The sequence below is a fragment of the Melozone crissalis genome, unplaced genomic scaffold (genome assembly GCF_028551555.1).
Source record: "Melozone crissalis strain CALT ecotype California unplaced genomic scaffold, PUWL_Pcris_2 ptg000005l_1, whole genome shotgun sequence".
NCBI classification, from domain to species: Eukaryota; Metazoa; Chordata; class Aves; order Passeriformes; family Passerellidae; genus Melozone; species Melozone crissalis.
In genome coordinates, this window is record NW_026535783.1 from 28,684,154 (window position 1) to 28,706,881 (window position 22,728).

At 42.8% G+C, this 22,728-nt stretch overlaps 1 protein-coding gene across 1 annotated transcript in view; it reads right to left on the reverse strand.

Moving 5' to 3' along the window:
* Nucleotides 1–22,728, reverse strand: part of TRABD2A (TraB domain containing 2A) — an 81,679-nt gene that overhangs the window by 5,948 nt on the left and 53,003 nt on the right. The window contains exons 3-5 of the mRNA XM_054281918.1: nucleotides 20,484–20,630; nucleotides 18,154–18,328; nucleotides 4,888–4,978 (exon numbers count right to left, since the gene is read on the reverse strand). Of these exons, the coding sequence (XP_054137893.1) occupies nucleotides 4,888–4,978; nucleotides 18,154–18,328; nucleotides 20,484–20,630 (413 nt within the window). The remainder of the gene's footprint in view (nucleotides 1–4,887; nucleotides 4,979–18,153; nucleotides 18,329–20,483; nucleotides 20,631–22,728) is intronic.

Genomic DNA, 22,728 nt, shown 5'->3' on the forward strand with positions numbered 1-22,728 from the left:
GGAAGAAATTCTTTACTGTGAGGGTGGTGAAATACTGGAAGAGGTTGTCCAGGGAGCTTGTGGGGCCCCAACCCTGGCATTTTCCAAAGCCAGATTGCATAAGACCTTGCAATCTGGTCTAGTGGGAAGTGTCCCTGCCCATGGCAGGGGGATTAGGACTAGATGATCTTTGAAGTCCTTTCCAATCCCTTAGCATTCTATGATTCTATGATTAAAGAATCCTTTGAGCCATCTAGTCTGCATCAACTGAAAGCAGATTAATTTTGGCATCACCAAGTTCACTCTCTTCTCATTTTCTTTTTGACGAAAAGATAGTACAAAGCAGTGGATTCACAGCCTTTACAAAAGATCACATCAGAGAACATGTCTGACACATAAGAGACCAGAGCTCAGCACACAGTTGTGATATTGGCTTCTAGGGTTGAATGCAAAAGGGTGTAATGCTGTTCTGCCACTCAGATAAAGCACACCAAGGAGCATGAAATGGTGGTCTTAGTGGGTTTTATGGACAAGTATGGAGGTCTACATGAAGGGGAGGAAACTGAGAAATTGCATCTCTCATGAACAGAACTGAGCTTTGCACACATTTATAGGACGTAATGACGGAGTGGGAGTCAGACCTTAACCTCCCAGCGGCCCAGATCCTGCATTAGGCTGGTAGCACTATTGGGAATTTCAAAGGAGCTCCAGTGAGATATGTACTGAGACTTTGGGCATGTACAAACTGTCCTATACAAGACAAATCTTGGAAACCCCAAGTAGAGCTCCCAGAAAAAGCTCTCAGGGCTATGACTACTCAGCTTCCTGCAAAGATGATAAATTGAAAAAAACAACAATCAGCTTCACTATGATTACTGAAGCTGTTTCTTTATTTTTAGAGCAAGCAACATCTCATCTATACTCTAAGACAGGCAGTCTGCAGTATCCTATTCATTCATGGCTTTGCTGGGCCACATTTCTCATTGTTTAGAACAAATTTCCCTCATTACTTGTTTATGAGCATCTTGGACAAAACCACAAACTCAAACCACTCTGTGGGTACACAGAACCTAACAGGAATATCTGACTGATCTTCATGGCTACTTCATAAAGAGAAGAAATGCAATAGTCTTTTGTAACAAAAGTGCACACTGGCTCGGGCTGAAATTCAGGAAAGTAACAGGAAACCACAGACCACCGAGCAGAAACCTGCCTTTAATCAATGGAACTTCCCTAAAACTGTGTTCCTTTTTCAGCTTCCAATGACATGAAAAGGAGGTGGTCTGGAAGGAGGCATATTTCAGCATGGGTACACTTTTAAAGCTAGCCTATCACTGTATGCACACTTATTTGACAGCAAATACAGGGTAGCTCCTGGAGAAGGGGAAATGAAGTTGTGGACTAGAACATTGAGAGAGTAGATGGAAAACAAAGATAATTTGTCCTATTTGCTGCAAGGAAAATCAGAGTGATCACATGTTTTTTGAGAGAGTCTGCCGCAGAATGGACCCTAGCTATCAATCTCATTCAAAATCATTGCAGTGTCACACATTGTCACTGCCTCTGGACTGGCATCACCCTTCAGCTCTCCTCCTCAGCTGCTTCACATCATCCACTCTTTAAGCAGATTAAATCAGGTTGCTAGAAAGAGCTAATGAGAGTTCATCCACCTTGCAGAGTGATGAACTCTCATTAGCTCTCTCCAGCAACCCGATTTAATCTGTTTCAAGATCTTATGCCCACGAGTCCCTTTTCCACCATTTCTCTTCACTGTTTTGTTCCTTAACTAAGTCATAGAGCAGGTAGGACCCCACCCCTGTGGATCAGAGTGCCATGCTGCCTGCAGCCTTCCCTTCTGAGCCCATAGCCACACCATGCTGTAGCTCAGCACTGCTACAAGTAGAACATGACCTGCATACTGCATGGCCAGACATTTATTCTGATAGATGCAACCTCAGACACGTCCATATTCCAAACCTCCTTTCCAACACTTCCTGCAGGCAATTCTTCTAGAGACCACTGGAAAAGGAACAGATTCAAAAGCCCATCCTTCTTTCCCCCAGGCCAATTTCCCATCACAGCAGCTAAGAGAGAGTCAGCAAGCACCTTAATTATGGCTGTGACTGTGCTGAATATTTTACAATATATTATTATATTCTAAAATCAGGAACAAGAGTTAAAGACCAAAGTGAGTCAGAAGGAGCTTGACTAAACTTGTGGTACTATTTAGAAACTGTTCTTTGCAATACTGCCTGCTTGGGGCACCTCTTTTGCCTTCCCTGCCTGGGAGAGACCAGGGAGAAGGAACCTTTCTGTCTCCATCTAGGGACATCCACCCCATTTGCTCTGCAGATGGAAAGTACACCTCAGGCAGTCCTGCCTACTACAGGAAAATGAGCATGACTAACCTGCATCCTTATTGGTTCCTACACACAGATATCTACAACATATCTCACAAGGAACTTTTTGTTTAGCCAGAGCACAGGAAGCAGCAGACTGTGCTGCTACAGCGAAACATCATGTTGCAGGGAAAGCAGATGACTGCAGCCTTCCCCCTCCTTGTATTTGAGGATATCTCAGCTAATATACCTACTGAGTCTTGACACCAGAGCAGTCATTTAAACTCTCTGTCTCAGTTCAACCACTTGCCTTTTTACCCTGTCTCAGTCACGAAGAGTGAAATAGTCCACAGGTACTGACTGGACTGCGTGCAGCACTACACAGGACAACAGCTGGATACAGCTCCACATTTACGTGAGCAGCGCTGGGTTTGCTGTCTAGGCTGCTCTGCTATTTGCCCCTAGAACAAGCCCTGGATAGCAAATAAGTGAAATCTTCCTTCCAAGCCCTAGGACTCTGACAAACTCTTGCCACAGGTCCTTTCCCTCATCTTAAATACTCTTTTCCTTTGAACCCACATTTTTCTTAAAATGCATTTAATATTTTAAAATCTGTTTCCAAGTCATCCAGAAATGCTAACAGTGAAGTGCCATCTTGTTACTCAGGTTTAGTATCAAGTCTCCAGGGAAGATGTTCTGTCCAATAGTCCTAATAAGAGGTTTAAGATGCAACTGATGCCAAACTGAGGGCTTTCAAAGGAACAAGAGGCTGAAAAATGAACTCCCACTATGTGGTTATGGAACTGGGTGCCCAGCTACTCCAAGTAACCTTGATACCAGCCTTCCTGATAAGTGAAAACCTACCCCTCCTTTATTCAGTTGTCTGCCCTTAAATCTTTACAGAGCAGCATCAGATCTTGTTTATCCTCAGGTACCTATTAAGCTATCTTTCTTTAAGCTTTAAGAAGCTGCTGTAGCTGTTTTTAGGAATACCTAAGCTAAGAATGAAAAAAGCAACATGAAAATATCAGTGCAGGCTGTTTTGGGTTTTTCTTTGTTTGTTTGTTAGCTTTTAATCATCCTTACAAACACTGATTATCTAGCACAACTCCAGTGTCACAGAATCATTAAGTCTTGTGCTTAAGGACAGGTGCTTCTCCTTGTCAGACCACATGCCCAATGGCAGAAACAGGGTTAGGGACTGGCATTCATATAATCATGGGCTAAGTCTTGAATCAGTTTTTTTCAGTGCATGTAGAGTTAATGATGTATGTCCATATTAAGAATCATTGCAGAAACATGACTTGCCAGAATTTCAATATCATGTTTTCAGACAACAGCAAAGGTGGTATAAAGAGGAAAATGAAGCAATCAGAGCATGAGAAAAACAGCTGTTACTAACTTGCACCACACCTGTAGAGTCCTTGGCACAGACCAAGACCCAACACTGTGCCCTCTGCACAAATCCTATCAAAAGGCAGTAGTCCTGCCTGAGGGTCCCACATCAGAAATGTGGGGAAGGAGGGACAGAGATGCAAACAGGGACACTATGGCCAGCACAGAGGACAAAAGGAAAATAGTACTGTAATTGGGACCAATTTCCAATTTTCTCCTTTGCGGTTTTTAGCAGTGAAGAGCGAGTATGTCTGACAGCTACATGTTTGGTAAGAGTGTGGAGAAGGGCAAAGCAAAGATTGCAGACCCTAAGCTGGTGGCAAGAATTCCAGGAAGAGGTGAGTCAAAGCACAAGTAATTCTCAGTAGAGAGAGGAGGAGGAGATTATCTGGCATTCTCTAGTTACTGAAACCATGGAGGTGGATAAAAGCATCCAGTGCAAGATAAAAAGAAGCAGGGAGGGTATATCCCAAAGGACAGCTGCAGGATGAACCAGAACAACAAGTACCTTAGCTTAAAAATGCAGAAGAAAAGAGGGGACATGAGAGCAATCAGTCATAGAGACAGCTTGCAAAGACTCTGGGCAATCAGATTCCAGACTGGGAGAGAGTAAACAGAAATAATAAAAAATAGCAGTATAAAAGATGGGCATTATTAAAAGGCAGGGGAGTCAAACATAGAAGAGAGGAAAGAGAAACCTGGGAGTCTGTATGATACAAGACAGCATCCAGATCTGATGAACCAAGCATGCATACTCTGTGGCTGTTCATTTAAGATTTAAAAACTTACAAGGCTAGAAATTTTATTAACAGAACAATAAAAAACAAACAAAAAAATACAACCCCCCCCAAAAAAAAAAACAAACACAAAAAACCCCAAACCCACCAAAAAACCACCACAAAACCAACAACAACAAACCAACAAAGCAAAGAGCACCAACCCCAACAACAAAACCCCAAAACCAAACAAAATAAACAGACAAAACAGCCCCACCAAAACAAAACCAAATAAAATCCCCTTTCCAAACTAGCTCATGGAAGAGAAAAGCAAACTGCTGGGAAGGAGAGAAAAAGCCTAGCTCCCTCTTAGTTATAATTCCAGCTACCATTCCTACTTCATAATTGTTTACAAACTCCCACCAATGGCTGCTCAGCTAGGTAAAAGCATGCATTACTTGTTGATGGCTTGTCCAGCTGGAGTGTGTTCTACTTCATACCCTTCTCTCCTCAAAACATCAATCACTGTGTTGTTGCCCATGAAATGACCTGTAGTTAAAAGAAAAATGACATCAGAACTCACCAACCACATGGAATGAGGGAGAAAACAACAAAGTCCTTCCTCATCACAGGAGGTGTGCCACACTCAAGGTGGCAGGGCTTTATCACTCCCCATCAACATGCACCAGAAACAGAGGATCTCTAATTAGTGATTGCTGAACTTTCCCAAGGTCACTCCAATTACTACATTCTGCCTCTCCAAAATGCAGATGTGATTGCAATTACTCTGGTCCCACAGGTTGTTGCATAATGGGCTGCCCAGGGAGGTGGTGGAGTCACCATCCCTGGAAGTGTTTAAGGAAAGAGTGAATGCATCACTTAGAGCCATGGTCTAGTTGGCATGGTGGTGGTTGATCAAAGGTTGGATTTTATCATCTCAGACATTTTTTTCAACCTAACTGACTCTGTGATTATCAGGCCATTGTGGATTACTTGAGGGAATAAGAGATGAGGTTTGGACACCTCTGTTCAAGAGCAGCAGTGAGTCTACTACTGGTGGTGATGCAAAGAAGGTCAGAATCCTGCCAACACTCTCCACTCTGAAAGCCAATGACTTAGACCATCAAACGGACCAACTTCTTCATTATATGCCACTGGGGCCAGAAACTTGACCTCAGCCATGCTGATGAAAGGACTCCGTTTTAGAAGGACTTAGATAGCTCTTCCCTCATTCTGTGATTTACATCTCTACTCCATTTTCAGACAGCTGTCGTGGCTGGTCAGATTGTATTTTGGCATCATAGTGAATAAATGACTACTCAAAGACTGCAGGAGCTTTCCTGACTGTATGCTCTGATCACAGAATAGCTTCCACCATCACTCTAATCTGTCATCAGACCAGGCTGCTGAGAAGCAGAAGCAAGAGAGAACAAAGAGAGAACAAAGGCCTTGCACATGCCCTCATAGATCCAGATTTCATAAAACATTTCTTCATTTAACAGCCTACATAAATTAAAATTGGCCTTTGGGAAATTACTAATTGGAGTGATTCCTTGCTTCTGTAGATGTACACAGAGCTAAAACTGATAGGTAACTCTAGAAGAACTGTTTTCTGATAATACTGTTCATAAATTCATGGCAATAGAACCAACAGAATTATTCTAGTAGCCAGGGAAAGCAAGAAGTCATAAAGAGAATTCTAATAGAGCTGAGACTATCAGGATACTAAACATAAGGGATTAATGACTTTTCATTCCAAAAGGGGTTGAATGAACTGGAGTACTAAAATACCAGTTTGTCATGCCACAACAGGAAACTGCTTTTGATGTACCAGCTGAAGGCATGAGTTGGATGGTACCATTTGAGCACAAGATGAGCTTTCCCCTGGAGCCTAAAAGCATAAACCAATCTAGCTCAAATGAAACCTTTCAACTGAACACTGCAATGCACACCCATTGGGTACCATATTTTCTCACACAGTAAATGGATTTTGCCCCACCTCCTCAGATTAAATTTTGTCTTCAGAAGGAGCAAAGCTTATGTACTATTATGTTGACCTAACCTAGTACTGATGGTATCTGTTGCTTCAGGATGGCTCAGCTCCAGGTACAGCAAAGCAAGAATTCCACCATGTCAGCAAAAAAGACCAGGTGCAGCAGGGAACAGGAATGACTGCAATGAAATATGGTAATTGAGTAAAATTAGCTACTGTAAAACAAACATTAGGTATATAAGATGCCAGACCTAGCTTCTGTCTCTCACCTTCAACACAGAGGAGAGGTATGTGCAAAGAGAAGGGGAGAGGGATTAATTCCTCCTTCCCTACCTCCACACAGCAGATGAAGGTGTGCTTCCAAAGGATGATGCATTCTTTCAAATGACAGGCAGGTTGGTCAACTTGGACTTGTAGAGAAGTACCTCTCAACTGACAAGGATAGGGGCAGTGTATATTCCAAGTTCAGATGAGGCATTCACCTCATGCAGGCAACAATGCATGAGCCAAATCTCATCTTCAGAAGTGAAAAGCAGGGCCAAGTCTCTGAACTCATATTTTCCTAATCCAAATCTTTCAGAAGAAACGGGACAAGACATAAAGATAAGCAATCTATGGGGCAATGTATGGTCTTAAAATAATTTTCCTTGAGCCAGTTTAAGAGCTTACAGTTACATGGATTTCATGTGTGAGTGAGCTACTGAATAGCTGCTCATGCCACGCCATTAAACATTCTACTCCTCCATCAATCTTCAGTCATCCTTGCTCAGAGCAGTGATTTAGACTGGAATGTAGGAAATCACTGTAGCACATGGATGAATCCCATTTCAATAAGTCGACTTGCTTGAGTGATTTTCTGTAGCTGGGCTCTTTATTTTAAATTTAATTTAATGCAGTGATACTAATGTATTTTTTATCACAGTTATCTGTACATACAAAGGAGTGCCTTTGCTCACTGTTGCCAAGGCAATGAACTGTGTCTGCATGTGAGAGAAAAATGATGAGCTAATATTGTGCAAAAGAGAACAGACCAGTTGAATAAATATGTGTGAAAGAGATGCACACAAATACAAACAGGCATGAGATATTAGATTTTTCACAAGATATGATCAATCAGGAGCCACTTAGGATAGGAACATAAAGGGCTGGGTGATGCAGTATTCACTATCTGAAAGGTGGGCCACCCACTTTTCATGAGACAGAGCTTGTTTGTGGCCCAGAGGATCTACAGGTTCAACTGAGTGAGATGCAAGATTTGAAAAGCAGCAGAAAAGTGAGGGTTTGAGGTACAGGACTCTATCAGGAGCTTCTCTAGGCTCAGAACTTTTGACTCATTACTGGGGACCATCACAAAAAGCACTCAGTGGTGTATGAGAGATCAGATTGTCAAAAACAGCAGTAAGAAACACAAGAAAGAGTCACTCCCCAAGGTTTAAGATGAAGCAGCTATTGCTGCAAGGGAGACTTAGACGATAAGTCATATGACAGGGTGCAGGCCTCTTTCACCTGTTTTCTATTTTAGCCTAACACACTTGAATGCTCCCCAAAAAGAAAGGCCCTGGGCTCTGTCCTATCAGAAAGCTTGCTCTTTTCTTTCTGTACATAGCCCTGCATTATCCTCACACCACTAGGTGAAGAGATGCCTCCAAGAGGTCAATTTACTCTGGCAGGGGGTGGGGAGTCATGAATCTTTATTCTTCTATGTTCAAGCTCAAAGAGAAACTAAGAAGCTGTTGTGTGGACCAGCTCAGCCTTGCGCTCTACTGGAGAGTAAATAAGACCCAGGGCTTTAATCTGCACTTAAAGGAGATGGCATGCAGGGACCCCAACAGGCAATATGCTCAAAGAACAATGCAGTTGGACCAATGTGCACTTGCAGACTTGACCAGGCATTGTGTGCTTCTGACCTTCCTCAACAGCCATACTCAATCCTGCAGAACACAGGCTCCTACTGCCCCGAAACCTGTGTCTCCTGCTTGCAGCTTTTACTGTCAGCGCTTGCAGAGCTGCTTCTGTAACCATGACAGTTTGGGTAAGTTTTATCTAGATGACTGGGTTTCAGCAGAGATTGTTGAACCCAAATTTGAGCCATTGTGAGTCTGAAATATTTCTGTGTCTAGCAAAAGGAGTTAGGAAATACTGCAAAACAAAGTTTCTGTTTCTGTTAATAAATTTTAATTTTTAACCAAAACCAAGTCTGTAACACTAATGAAAACTATACTACTCTCTGAATTTCAATAAAATTGACTATTCCAAGCAGATAAATAAAGTTCTTTGACCTCTTAGAGTTGTGTAAAAGGAAATCCCCAAGTATACATAATTCTGTGTTTTCTTTAGTAGAAAGATGGCACTTCCCATCCGCCCCAAATGCATGTCAAGACCTCACCATTTACAAACATCCCAAGACAATGAATCACTGGACATACATGTAAAGACACCAAACTGTTTGTTAGGAAACCTGATCTTGACTGCTGACTTCCAAGATGTTGTGGGAACAACTAAAGCACAGAATTCTAGCACTGCAATCACAAAACAGCACAAATTAGTCCAGCCACTGGGGATATCATAAAGCGGGAAGTTTATTTGGACTACAAGCACTCGAATGGACTTTTGGGGCCAGAGACTCTATGCATCACTGAAAAAAATACTTTCAAGAAAGTTTCAGAGGTATGGATCTTCCAATTATTTAGAAACTTCCTGGAAATGCTTATGGTAATTATCATCTGCATTCATTCTTCATAACTTTGCCTTTAACATAAACACAGACTTCTTAAGTACACACTGGGATGCAGAACTTGGGAGTAATTTCAACCCAGCTAGTACAATTATGGAAGAAAAAAGCTATGCAAAGTATTTTTTATGATCCAAAGCAAAGGAAGGAAACCAGGTGATGTGATCAATTAAATTACAAATCAGTTTCCTTCATACATATGCTTTCTGTACACACTTTTCAAGAGGAAGACGCTCTTTTCAAGCATGAGTATGATACACCCAGGTGTAGCAAGCTCACACTTATCACTTCTCCCAGAATCAGGAGGAGGAAATTTTGCACAGTTGCATTAGATAATCCAAGCAACATATGGAAAACAGAGCCACCAGACAAGTGGCTGGAATTCCAAATCTGTCATGTAAGTGTATCAAATGCAAAACATGTAATACTAAATCCAGTAAATTCTTGCTTCTCACAGTATTTCCAAGTCCCGAAAAGCCCAGGTACCACAACAGAGACCAAAGGACAAAGAGCATGGTATTCTCACAAGTACTGCAGGGAGAAGGAAATGACAAAGATTGAAAGGGATGAGGTGGCACCAGTGATGCTGTAAGTCAACTTAAAGAATCCCTGAATTCACATTAGGTGTAGCAGTATAAGGATGTTGCATTAAAACACTTCTGCAGGCTTGCAGGTCAAATCTCATACAAACAGCCCTCTCATGCCTTCCTGTATTTTTCATACTGCACACCTCCAAACAAAATCCTTACTTTGATTACCTACAAGATGAAATATTAATGAAATACTACTCCATAAACTTTGAACCAAGGTTTTATCCTATTAAGGCCATGATAAGTGTTTGTCCACAAAACCATGATTTTGTGGAAATCTTTAATTACTACAAAGTCTTAGTGGATCATACTTCACTACTCTTGAACAAAACAGGAAAATCTGGTGGGTACAATTGCGGAACAGTGGTGTGTCTGTGCTCAAGAAAGTACATTCCCTAGACATGGAAGGGCTTAAATCAAGTGCCTCAAACTTAAATTCACTCAGGAGGAAAAAATATAATCTTCCATTTCTTCAAAAGTGATGTGGTTTGCTAATCAACTCATCCACATAACTTCTCAAAGTAGTAGATGTTGTGCAAGTGGCCTTGTACAACATGGCAAATACCATGGAAAAGAAGCATGAGGAGTTACAATTTGAATGAGCCAAAATGAAGGCATTTTTCTTGAGAAAGATAAGAAGATATTAATCTACCTGTTTCTGTTGAAAATTAGGCCTCTTAAATGTAAGGCGTGAGTGTTTTTTACGTCAGAGATTCCCATTTTTACCCTTAGGCAAGTCAAACACCCTAACAATCCCCCAAAAATAGTGAGAAAAAGCTTTTTCACTGATTATGAGACTGAATTTTTGGCTAAATTAACAGAGAAGGAAAGTTTACATGCCCATATTGCTTGTTTTGTTAAAAAAAACATTTAAGAGAAACAGTTTATATGCAGGCAGCCTTGGCTAGTGGGTGTCCATTCACTGAGAGTTTTCCTTAGGTCATGAGACAAGAAGACCCTTACAGAGGTGCTACGCTAGCAGCCAGCACTATGTTACCAGTAAGGGAAGGAATTACCAGTGTAATACCTGATCTACACTACTCACACGCACCTCTGCCACTGAACCTGCTCCCATTACACACCACTCCTTCCTTTCCTGCAAAAAAGTTATCAAGGACTTGAAATTCCCATAGCTCAAAACGCACATTACATGATGGAAGTTTTCCCACCTTAGTTGCCCAGTAAAGGCAGCAATGGGCAAACCCAGCACTGATAAGAAGACCATCAGTATCTGAGCAGAAACAGCACAGTATTTTGACCAGGCTGATTTTGACAGCTGTTCTAATATATTAGAACAGAGGTTACTGCCTCTAATGGAGAAATGCAAAGCTTTCTTCATTTCAGTGTCAGAGATGTCAGGCGTAGTGCCCTTCATGTGAACCCTGCGGCGCTGGATGTGGGTCCTGCCTCCACACAACATTATCTTTCCCCTTCAGGGGTTGTTGTTCTAATAAACCCTGTCATTAGCATTCTGGAGACTCAAAGAGCCTGCTAAGGAAAACAGTCTCAAAGCTGCTGGGTTGTATCTGGCATTCTCAGATTACAGAGGTACAGGCACACCTTCAGGCACTCAGCCTTTCCTCCCATCCAAGGAAGTTAAAATGCTGCTGCATTCCAGAGACAGAAGCATGCAGGCAATCAGCAAGCCCTTTGAGCCCAGGGAGAAGTGAGGTGGCCCCACAGGACTCATTTAATCTGTTTTTTAAATCTATTTTATCATTTCATTGTCTTCCTGCTCCTCCCACCAGCTTTTTTTAAACTCTTCCAGGTTCCACAAATATTCACCCTCTTACAGACTTTTCATGAACTTACTCATTAAACATTTCAAATCTTTAACATAAGGCATAAGTAAATCTACATTCCCTGTGGAGCCCATTTCTCCAATTCCAAATATACTGATGGCAGCTTCAAATTTTCCATGGTGGATTCTGAATTTCCACCAAACTTCAAAGTAATATCTCATTTCCCTGAGCAATTTTGTATTCCCATGGGAAGTTTTTGTTTGGTTTTGTTTTATGTGTATAAACACCCATAGAAGTTGGACAGACACATCCTGGACTTTTACATCATTGACTGCTTTTTGCACTCACTGCTGACAGATCCTTTCTCCCATCTTTTTTTACCCAGAGACAAAAAATCTTGGTCTTCCTGCATAATTTCACATCTAAAGATTCCAGATGGAACAGCAAACGTCAAGAAGTAAGACTGAACAACTCTACACAGAAACAGCACCACCTAACACATCACTCAGATTCAGCACACTTGCCCCTGGAATTTTTGTTTTGTTTTGGTTTTTTTGTTGTTGTTGTTGTGGGGGGTTTTTTTGTGTTTTTTTGCGTTTTGTTTTGTTGGGGTTTTTTTTGTTTGTTTTTGGTTTTTTTTCTTGTTGTTATTGGGTTTTTTTGTTTCTTTGTTTTTAGTTTTTTCTTTTTATGACATAAGGATTGATGGAAAAGAGTTTAGACAAGCCTATGTGGCACCTAAGGCTGACACAAAACTGACCTCTCATATCACAAGTATTGCCTCAAAACCTGGAGAAGCTGAAGGAAGCCATTTGGTGGACTACAGCAGACTGGGATAACCATTGGTGGTAACACATTCTGTCTGGGAAAAAAAACAGTCAGTCCCTGGAGATTTGACTCCATACAGTGACTAATGCCAAATAAACACATTTGTTATTTCCTTTAGTAATTAGAAGAAATGGTAGCTGAAGATATCGATATCCTTTTTTTATTTGTGTTAATGGTGGCTTACCAACATCCAATATACTTTAAAGCCTCAAAATGATGTTTGTTTTCAGGAGCAAGGAAAAATAGCTCTAAGGGAAAAAGGAATTTTCCAGTGTTCTCAAGATTAAGAGAACCAGCTTCTGAGGTTGTCAAATCAGCCAGCTTCTCTCACTGAAGTCAGTAATTTCTTCCATAGGGATATAAGGAATCTTAGATCCCTCTGTACTTCTTATTCATGAACTGACACTTTGGAGTTTCTCAACCGTTCAAAGAGGCAGGAGAGACTAGAGGGAATTTAAAATTGGCTCCTAGAAACCTGGCTTCAGCAGAGGTCTTGTCTGTCAAAATAAAGTCAAGATCTCAAGCCATTAAGTATGCTTCCTCCTACAAAATGAAAACCCCAACACTTTTTTTTTTTTCTGTCTTATTCTTCAGCTCCTCCAAGAGAAACCATAAGTAAGCTAAATGAATAAAATGGAATAAAATTACCATGCTGAAGAAAAATCCATCTAGATTTGAATCTGGTTAGAAACATCAAGGGGAACATGGAATGCCTCTACTGGCACGTCAGCAGTAAACTGTAGACTAGATAAATATAATCTAAGCACCGAAGGGGCAGAAGACCTGACGACAAAGAATGTGGAAAAGGCCAAGTACTAAATGTCTCTGTTACTTTATTTAGTGGTCAAACCTACCTTCAGGAATCTCAGGTTCCCATGACTAGGGTGAAAGTCTAGAGCAAAGAAGATTCACTAGGGGTGGAGAAGGATCAGGTTATGGAATATTCAAATAGACCAGCCCCTATAGGATACAAGTCTCTGTAGGACACATCCAGAGAAACTCTGTTAGCTTGCTTAATGACACTAGAGGCCACTCTTAATTACCTTCAAAAGGTCATGGCAAGTGGGGAAGGTCCCTGAGGACTCAAAGAAAGCAAGGGTAACTCTTGTCTTCAAGAAGCACAGGAAGAAGGATCTGGGGAATTAAAAACTGCTCAGCAACACCTCTGCTCCTGTGGGGGGTGGTGGGGCAGATCAGCCTGCAAATTATTTCCAAATGTGTCAGCGATAAGCAAATGGTTGGGAGGGGTCAGTATGGATTTATGATGAGAGAAAGCTCAGTTCATAAAGTTCAGCAAATCAAGTTCTGCACCTGGGCAGGAATAGCTTCAGGCACCATGACAGGCTGAGCACCAGCTGGCTGAAGACTAGTTTGGCAGAAAAGGATGTGGTGTCTTGGTGGTCATCAAGCAGGACTTAAGACAGCAAGGTGTCCTTGTGGCAAAGGCAGCCAATGGCCCCCTGGGCTGTGTGAGGGGAAGTGCTGCCAGCAGATTGAGGAGGGCGATCCTTTCCTGCTCCTCAGCCCTGGTAACACATAGCTGGGTCCATCCAGTGTCTAGATGGATGCTTCCCAGTACAAAAGAGATGAGGACATACGGGAGAGAGTGCTGCTAATGGCCACAAAGATAATGAAACAATTAGAACATAATTGTGTGTAATTCTAGGAGAGACTGAGACTATTCTGTCTGGACAAGAGAAGGCTGGGGGTCCATAACTTATGCATAAATACCTCATAGGAGGTTGCAAAACAGAGCAGAACTTTTCCCAGTAGTAATGTTCCATGAAAGGACAAGAGGCAATGGACAAAAAGTGATATTCAGGAAGTCCGACTTACACATAAGAAAAAGCATCTTCAGTGCTTAAACACTAGAAGAGATTACTCAGAGAGATTCTGGAATCTTCATCCTTGCCCATACTCCAGTCCTAGGAAAACTGTGTGCTCTATATGATCCTGCTCTGAGCACAGGGATGAATCAAACAATTTCCAGAGCTCTCTGCCAGTATCAACTATCCCTTGACTCTGGGTAGGTTTAGCGAGCATGTAGCACCCTTGTAAAACCTGGACAAGTGGTAAAACTCTCCACAGTACAGCAGGACAATGCAGTTCTCACTTTGACAGTGTTCCCTTCCTAGATAAACCAGAAACCTACAGCATTACCTGTCTGGCATTACACGGAATCATGTGTGCCATCACTCACATTGGCTTAGCATCCAGAGCCTGAACATGCCGCTCCAGAATGCAGTGAAATTAGAAATGCATTGGGAAGGAAGACTGCTGGTGAAAGATTATAGCTGGCTTGCTTGAAGAACTTGCTTCACAAGTTCTACCACTGGCAAAAGGGAGTAGGCCTGGCTCATAACCCTGCTGCTGCCATACATAAAGGCCTGTCCACAATTAAGACAAATTTTTACTGAACATAGTGGAATGCTGCTGGCATTGCCAGCCCTCTCTTCCCGGGCTTTCCTCTAATTCCCTCGAAGAGACTTACTTTGGCTTGAAACTTTCCTTGTTTGCACTCTGGCCAGAAGCAAAGTGTTTTGGATCTTTTCAGCAAAATCTGCTGGTTTTTAGTTCTCCACTTTGGTGCAAATTACTTCCAAACAAAAATAGTTCCAGAAATGAGCTCTGACTGTGAAGTATTTTTGACCAAATATAGGGAGAGTCTGCCTCATTGTTTTTTAAAAAGGCATAAAATGTAATTAATCTAATGATCAAATTGATTATGGCCCAAATTACCACAAATAATTCAATAACATAACATCTATAGTCATGCAGCTATATCAAGACCTGAAAAGGGAGAAGACTTCTTTTGCACAATTTGTTACACCTCTCTAAATCCTATCAATCCAGTTAGCATATAAAATAAATCAGTATTTTCTTATTTTCCTCTGTTTAAAATAAAAATATCAAGAGTACTTTAAATAACAAGAAAAGGTATATGTAATACCACAGTCACCCACAAACCATGACCTTGCTTGCATATAATTGATGATAAAAGTTGTTTTTTCAATGGTGTTTTGTTAATTAAAAGACTGAACTTTCCTTACAAAAAGCCTAGCTGTTTTTTTGAAAAACAATCTGTAAAGAAAAAAAATCTGTAAAGAAAACAACTGAAAGTCTTTTCTACTGACTGGGAGACCCTTAAATATCCTGCTACCATTTTAATACAACCTTGTCCTGCAGGTTATAAGCTACTGCTAGGAGATACTTTCTTCATTGGTGGTCAGAAGAAGGCAAGCCACCACGCCATCATGATTTATTTCCATTCATATAGCCTTTTTTTCTGCTTCTCTTTTCCTACTACTCATTCTAACCTGCCTTGTATGAGGACTTTTCTGGAACCTTTTCACAGTAATTAACAGCAGTAAAATTCCAAACAATGCTTAAAACTGATCACAAGATATTTGTTCATCTTCACAGCTTGCTGGCATAAAAATAACTCTTCCACATAATTATCTATCACATACAGCAATCTGCATAAGCAAACGGCTGAATTAGCTTGCTGGAAAACAATGAAAGACTGCATTCATAATTGCAATATGCACTCAGGAAACCTCAGAAATCTGTAAAAATTGATCTGCTTTCTGCAATATATCCTGTGATGCTAATTCTCGTTTAGATGCTTAATAAGAAACAAATGAAACAAATAAACAAATGAACAAAAACCCACCAAAAAACCTCATGCAGTCAAACAAGGGTGTAATCAAGAATTGTGCTGCTAAATGTGGGAGGCTGGCACTATCCTTTGAACAGAATTACTTGGAAGAGCAGATGAGAACAGAGTACAGACTGGTACCAAAGCCAGAGAGTAATTAGAGACAATTTCAAAATCAGTCCAAAGTCCCCAGAGAAGACAGGGAAGCTGTCTGGGTTCAAAAGTATGATGGAAAAGCATGAGAAGAGCACACCGGGTTTTTGGAGATCAAGCCATGTACACATAGCCAAAGATCGAGGGTGTTCATTTAGGCACAAGGCTCCTGGGAGTGCTGCAGTATAGAAATATTGGCAATCAGGACACAGAAAAGGGAACTGGGAAAATAACATTAAAAAGAAAAGCAAGATTCCAGCAAGCCTGGGAAAGGATTTTAGTACTGCCATGAAAGCTGAGAACAAGAAAGCTGAGAAATTAAGAAGGAAAGGGATCTGTCCTGCTCCTGCAGTGCTTCTGGGCTCTGAGGCAGTGCTGTGCACACCTGTGACATCGAAGACAGTCTGTGCAGAGGGGTAGGAACAGAAAGAAATTGATGGAAGGGAAAACAAATGACACAAAACCATCTAAAGAAGTGGTTTGCAGCTGCTGGGATTCAGAGAGTCTGCAGGGAGGGGAAGAAGCTCTCTCCTATCAAAGGATCTTGCTCTTGGGACATGTCAGAGCAACACATATGTCTGCTTTTGTGGGCTGCTCATCACTCAAGCTGTGATGCACTAACCAAAGCCCAAATATCAGCAACTGACCTCCTGACAGAAGAGTAGCTACCTGCAACAGATGGAACTTGGACCTGGGGCTGGTGCATGCTTTTGTCAGAAACATCAGTGCAGCAGGTGCAAATGTGGTCAGAACTTCAGCAATGGAGTGCAGCAATGCCCTGGTCTTAGCCTACAGAATATACAATACACAACCAGGGCCTGCTTCATTGCTCCTTGTCACAGCAAGTTGCACAGAGCACTGATATTGCAGGAAGACTGCAAGTTACAATCTTCACACACATCTGAACAAACATGGTCAGCTACGCTTCCTGACACCTCAGCTCTCACACATTTGGCCCTTGTTAGGGTAAATTTGTAACCACAACTCCCTGATGCCAACACAGAAATTCTCACAGACTCTGAATACAAATGCCTTTTGTGTTTAAGTAAGTATTCTCCTTGCCTGGTCTAGATCTTTCATCCTCACTAAAGCAATATGCACTGAGACTAGAAAACCACACATGGATGCTGACACCAGTCTCAGTTTTCCCTCTTTCCCAAAGGCCATATGGCTCATGGTGGAGGGGATGTGATACTTCTCTGGGAATTACCACCCATCTTTTTTAATGCTGATCCTAACATCTTCCTTTCCCTGGAGCTAGAGTAAAAGATGGGAGTCATGGCAAAACAATTGTGTTGTTCACACCCTCTACCCAGCCCTAGTCTGAAGCGTGGATGCTAGCCTTATTGAGTTGGATGTGCTGCTGGATGTGCCTGTAGAGTCCTGCTGACTGCTAAGAGGCATAAAATGGAGTAGGTTCTCCCCAGCTGAGCCTACTGTGCTGCTCCAAAATAGCAGCAGACACAACTTCCTTGTGGAAGCACGGTGAAAGAGGTAGGGAGGTGCAGGAAGAAGAGAAAGGCAAAATTGTGCCTTGCTTATTCCCTTGCATTTATTGAGTCCCTTAGATTCACACAATTTGGCATATTCGTCTTTTGAACATGTCCTGAAAGGTTAATTCAAGCACTGGTGCAGCCTCAGGTATGCAGCCTTTCATCTCAGCTCCCTATTGCTCCCACCCTCTTGCACTGCCTGCCCAGACAATAAACACGCGTGTATTTTGATGACCTCCTGTGCATGCACTGCAGTTGATTCAGTATCTTTGCCTCCTCATACAACAAATATGTCTGTAATTAAGAGATATTGCAGTAAGCACATGCACTGTGAGCTCTTTGCACACTGAAGAAAAACAGTCTCCTACACTGAAAAGGTTTTCCCACTAGGGCACAACTGCTGGGGAAAAGCTGAGTTCTGTGTCCGCCACAGTAAAAATACTGACCTCTCTTTAAACTGAGGCAAGCATTTGCAAAATGCTTCTGAATGACACAGGAAGGATGAGTTCAGGTTAATTGGCACCACACTCACATACCAGCTCCAAATGCAAAGAAGAAACTCTTGTCTGGGTGCTCTTCCAGCAGGTCCTTCACCCTCCTGCCCATTCGCTCATTTCGTTTGTAGATGAGCTCCTGCCGGAAGTAGCTGTCTATTTCTTGGGCAGTAATGCGTTCATGGGCTGGAAGTGTAGCATTAATGAAATTTGGGACCTAAGGTAGAAAAAAAAAGTCTTCATGAAAGGGGAATTTACTTCAGAGGCAGCCATTATGCACAGGCATTTTTGTTCCACACAGAGTGTAGCAACTGCCTCATCCCTCAAGGCACAGCCAGTAGGACAAAACCCAAAGCAAGCTAAAAAAATACTTAATAAACTTCTAATGATGCACGGTGCTTCATTTCTCTCAATGCATCATTTCATGAGCTAGCCAGATGGGTTCTTTTAATTGAAAGTCAACAAATACTATCATTTTGCCACATTGAAGACCCTAGACCCTGATTGTTCAGTTGAAGAAAGTAAGTATTTGCCCCTAACTGCCTTTAGCTACATACCTCTTTCTTAAATTGCCACAGGTATGACATAACTATAACGATAATTATGCTCTTCTAAGAGAATTTGACTGGTATTAGAGCCCTCAGGCTGCCAAAGAATAACCGTGCAATTTGAAGTAGCTAAAAAGAAAATATCTAAGCTTTAAGAGGGCCAGATTTTGTCAAGAAGGAACGCGTTACCACCTCCACTTGCCCTGTCCTGACGGTATCTTTTAAAATGCTGGCTTCCTCCCCTGGGGCCCCCAAGGACAGCTGTGGCTGCACACTACCCTGACCTCTTGCCAGTGGAGCGAAAATGTGGGTCTGCTATTGTTGCAGCAATCCTGGCTTCTTGACAAGTAGCTTTAGGCATTCAGTTATGGGGATGGTTAACTAAAGGGCCTGTAAGCAGTGATTTCTGGAGAGCAGACCCACTAATAAGCCAGGTGCTTTCTCATGCAAGGCTGCAGCAGATGCAGAGACTTTGGATTCCTCCAGAGACTATTACAGAATCTTTCCAAAGGGTAGTTAGCCCAGATGTAGTCATCTACTGGGCAACATGGAGTCAAATACAACTTATGGAGAAGTTCTACTTCAAACATAAACTGTCAGTGTGGCACACTATCAGTATTCAGCTCTGCTGCCAAGGAGAGTGCCCTGAGGTGGAGCCCCTCACATTCAATAAAGGACAGTTTTTCCCTTGGCAAGGTGCTGGTCTCGGAGCTGCTCTCTCCAAGGACCTAGGGGCAATGTCTGCAGTCTGTAACATCTAAACAGGAGAGTGGTGCAGCATCTGCATCCTCTTAAAATGCTGGTCTCCTCTGAGAAATGCTTTGAAACCTGTGCATGGAGTGCACGGTGTAAAAGCTAGGCAGCACTGAAGACCAGGATGCTTGCACCTGTGGGAGCGTGGGTGTGCAGGATGGGGAGGCAGCAGCACACACACAAAGCTCGGCACCAGAGAAGCAGGAGTTAGTATGGCTTTGCAGCTCTGCAGTTCTGCACTGTATGCCACAGCAAAATGGTTATTCAGCACAGAAGGCTCAGGTACCAACACCTATTCAGCACCCGAAGGACAGAGCCTGTGTTTTCACTGATGTGCATGAATTGCCAGGCAATATCTCACAAACAAGAACAGAGAGGCCCGATGTCTCAGCCTGAGGTTAGTGAATCTAACAGCCCAAATAGGCCAAATTAGTCCCTGCTGGGCATTTTCTCATGGTTTAAAGATCAGTGTTACATTCCATTGTGCTGCTTAGGAAACCATCTCCATAAACCCAAGTCTGTGAGGTCTCAGAAGGTCTCTTTTCCTTCACATTCAGTCTAAATCTATCTTTTCTTTGTTTCACTCCATTTCTCTCCTTTGGGCCTTGTCCACAGCACACAATCATACTAATAGGGAACATTAAAAAGCTTGTAACTCGCCCAGCCTTACAAAAGTGTCCAAGCCACGAGTGCATTTCTCTGTTCTTATTCACACAAGAGAGCCTGCTGCTGCTTTCTGTTGGCATTAGGTTTGCTCATACCTAAACTAGCTTAATACCACAGGATCCTTAAGAAAGTAAATTATTAACTCACAGAGCTTTGATGCTAAAGCGAACACGGCACTCATCCAAAAGGGAAAGCCAGGTGCACCTTTGCTGCTTGGGTGCAGGAGAGGGGTTGAGGTGGTGCAAACTCCTGGAACAGAAGGCTCAGGAAAGCAGATGTGCCAGGGAGCCAGAAACATGCCCCTGGCCCTCACCCAGAAAGGAGTGAGAGACGAGCACACGTGTTACAGGGGTTAGCACTACAGGGAGATGTGTGTAGTACAAGGGCTGCAGCGGCAAGACTCACTTGAGAAGTGTCATGGTTGAAGATGATGGAGCTGAGGTCCCCACAGTTGTAATGCTTGATAAGGTCTTCTGTCGTATAGGGGATCTGGAAACTGCCTGCTCGGAGGCTCTCCTGCTGCAAGAGAGTCTGATTCAAAGCAAAGACCACCTGAGGGAGGGGGAGAAGGGAGGAAAAGACAGAGTTCCTGGTAAGTTCTCTTTTCATCCCATGAGAAGGTCACAGACACACAGCCACTGGCTGAAGGCTCTCTGAAGCTGCTCCTGCTCTGAGCCTGCCAGTCTAGACATCACCAATCCATGCCTCCTACAGCGCCACAGCTACTCACACCTTGGATCCTGGCTGCTCAGGGGGAATGGACTCACCACGTTTAACTCAATGGGGTTTTGCCTGTGACTTGATGAATACAAATGAATGCAAATGAATACAAATGCTACAAATAGGCAGGCAGAAGTAGGGGCAACCTTGCTCCCTTAGATGACAGCTTGCCTGACCACCACAGAGCCCCAGGGCCCGACAGGCTTCTATCCTCATATCTCCTCAGCCACCTTCCTAAACAAAGCATGGCTTCTCCTTGTTTGCCCTTCCTTCCTCATTTGCAAGAACAGTCACAGGCTGTTGTTTCCTACTTTGTGTCTCCTCTCAGACACCACACCTATTTCGGGCAGGAATGGCTCTCTGGAGCAGGCCAGGGAAGAGTGGTGGCTGCTGGGGGACACGGGAAGCTGCTCTCCCTGCAGCTGCTCAGCACTCAGTCTCTCCCAGCTGACTGCCTCCCCAGGCAGCGTGCTGACAGCATTCCCTCCTCCTCAGCCTTCTCCTGGGAATGCAAACATTCCCATCCCCTTGGCCTCAAGGAAAACTATCTGGCTGCCCAGGGACCTCTCTGTTGCCCATAAAGAGAGAAGATCAGACAAGATCACTCTCCAGATGTGGCTGCCTTCCCACCTCCAGCACAGCCTGGCTCTCCCAAGGTGGTGGCCTCAGGGCCTGACCCAGACACTGGCGGCTGATCCAAGCATCCCCTGCCATGGGCACTGCACAGCCCATGAGGGTGGCAGCCACTAAAAGGGGACGAGAGAGCACTTTGGACCAACAGGTGTCTTTGAAGCCAAATGGATGCAAAATCTCTGTACCTCCAGCCACTGCAGACAGCACCCACCAAGCTCCAGAGAGGCAGGAAGCCAAGGAAAGACTTGGGGTGGAGCTCCCCAGGCTGAACATGGGATGCCTGTGGGCACCTTTGGTGAGGCATGGAGCTGCATACTCTCCTGCGCAGGGACCAGGCCTCTGTCACCATCTGGCAAGTAAAACACTACCATCTGTTGCGAGCACATCTCTTCATGCTTACACCGGGCTACCACTGGTTTTCACACCAAAACTGGACAACTGTAACAAGCTTTCTGACTACCTACTGCTCTGTTATTTTTATTTTTAAAGGAAGTAAGCTCAGATGTACTGCTTTGAATTTTTTCAAAAATTACTCATGAGAGTGTTATTTTGTAAGCTCTGTAAGCTCTCTGTGTAATTAACTCCTCCTGGACATTTGCCTCAAACACCATCAAAGGCACTCTAGAACTGAATGTATTTGCCAACACTATGAAACTCACACATGAGTAAGCGTACTCACTGTACTGAGACTATGTGAACCAAATTTTGGGATTACAGAGCAGATGTAGAAACAAACAGGTGCAACTTCCCCACCACAATCATCTGTCTTCTACAGAAAGGTGCAAATTCCATCAGAATTGAAATCATGCTGTCCCCACTACAGCTAGACTTACCTCTTTGGATCCAAACCACTGTGTATGTAACCCAATATGAAAGCACACAACAGAACATTAATTCTGGGAGGGCAAATAGCAACATTCACTCACATCTCATTTGGGCAAAAAGGGAAAGAATTCACTTTATTGGTACTGCACTCAACTAAAATAATAACTCCATGTAGATGCTTGGGTAAGTTACATATAACTAAGCAGTGCCTATCTTGCAAAGGACATCTGTTATATTTTAAAGTAAATTGAACAAAACCAAATTGAAACCACTTTACATTTGAACAAAGGTTTGCATGCAGGCTAGAGTTTATCAGACTCCAAAGTCATTATTTTCCATTTGTTTGGCTTCAGAGAACTCTTGGTGGATGCTGATGACCAGACAACATTCACTGAGAGACAAGCCAAATCCATCCTGAAAATATGGGACTTCTACAGCCACGACTGCTAGGTCATGCCAGGAAAATGTCACA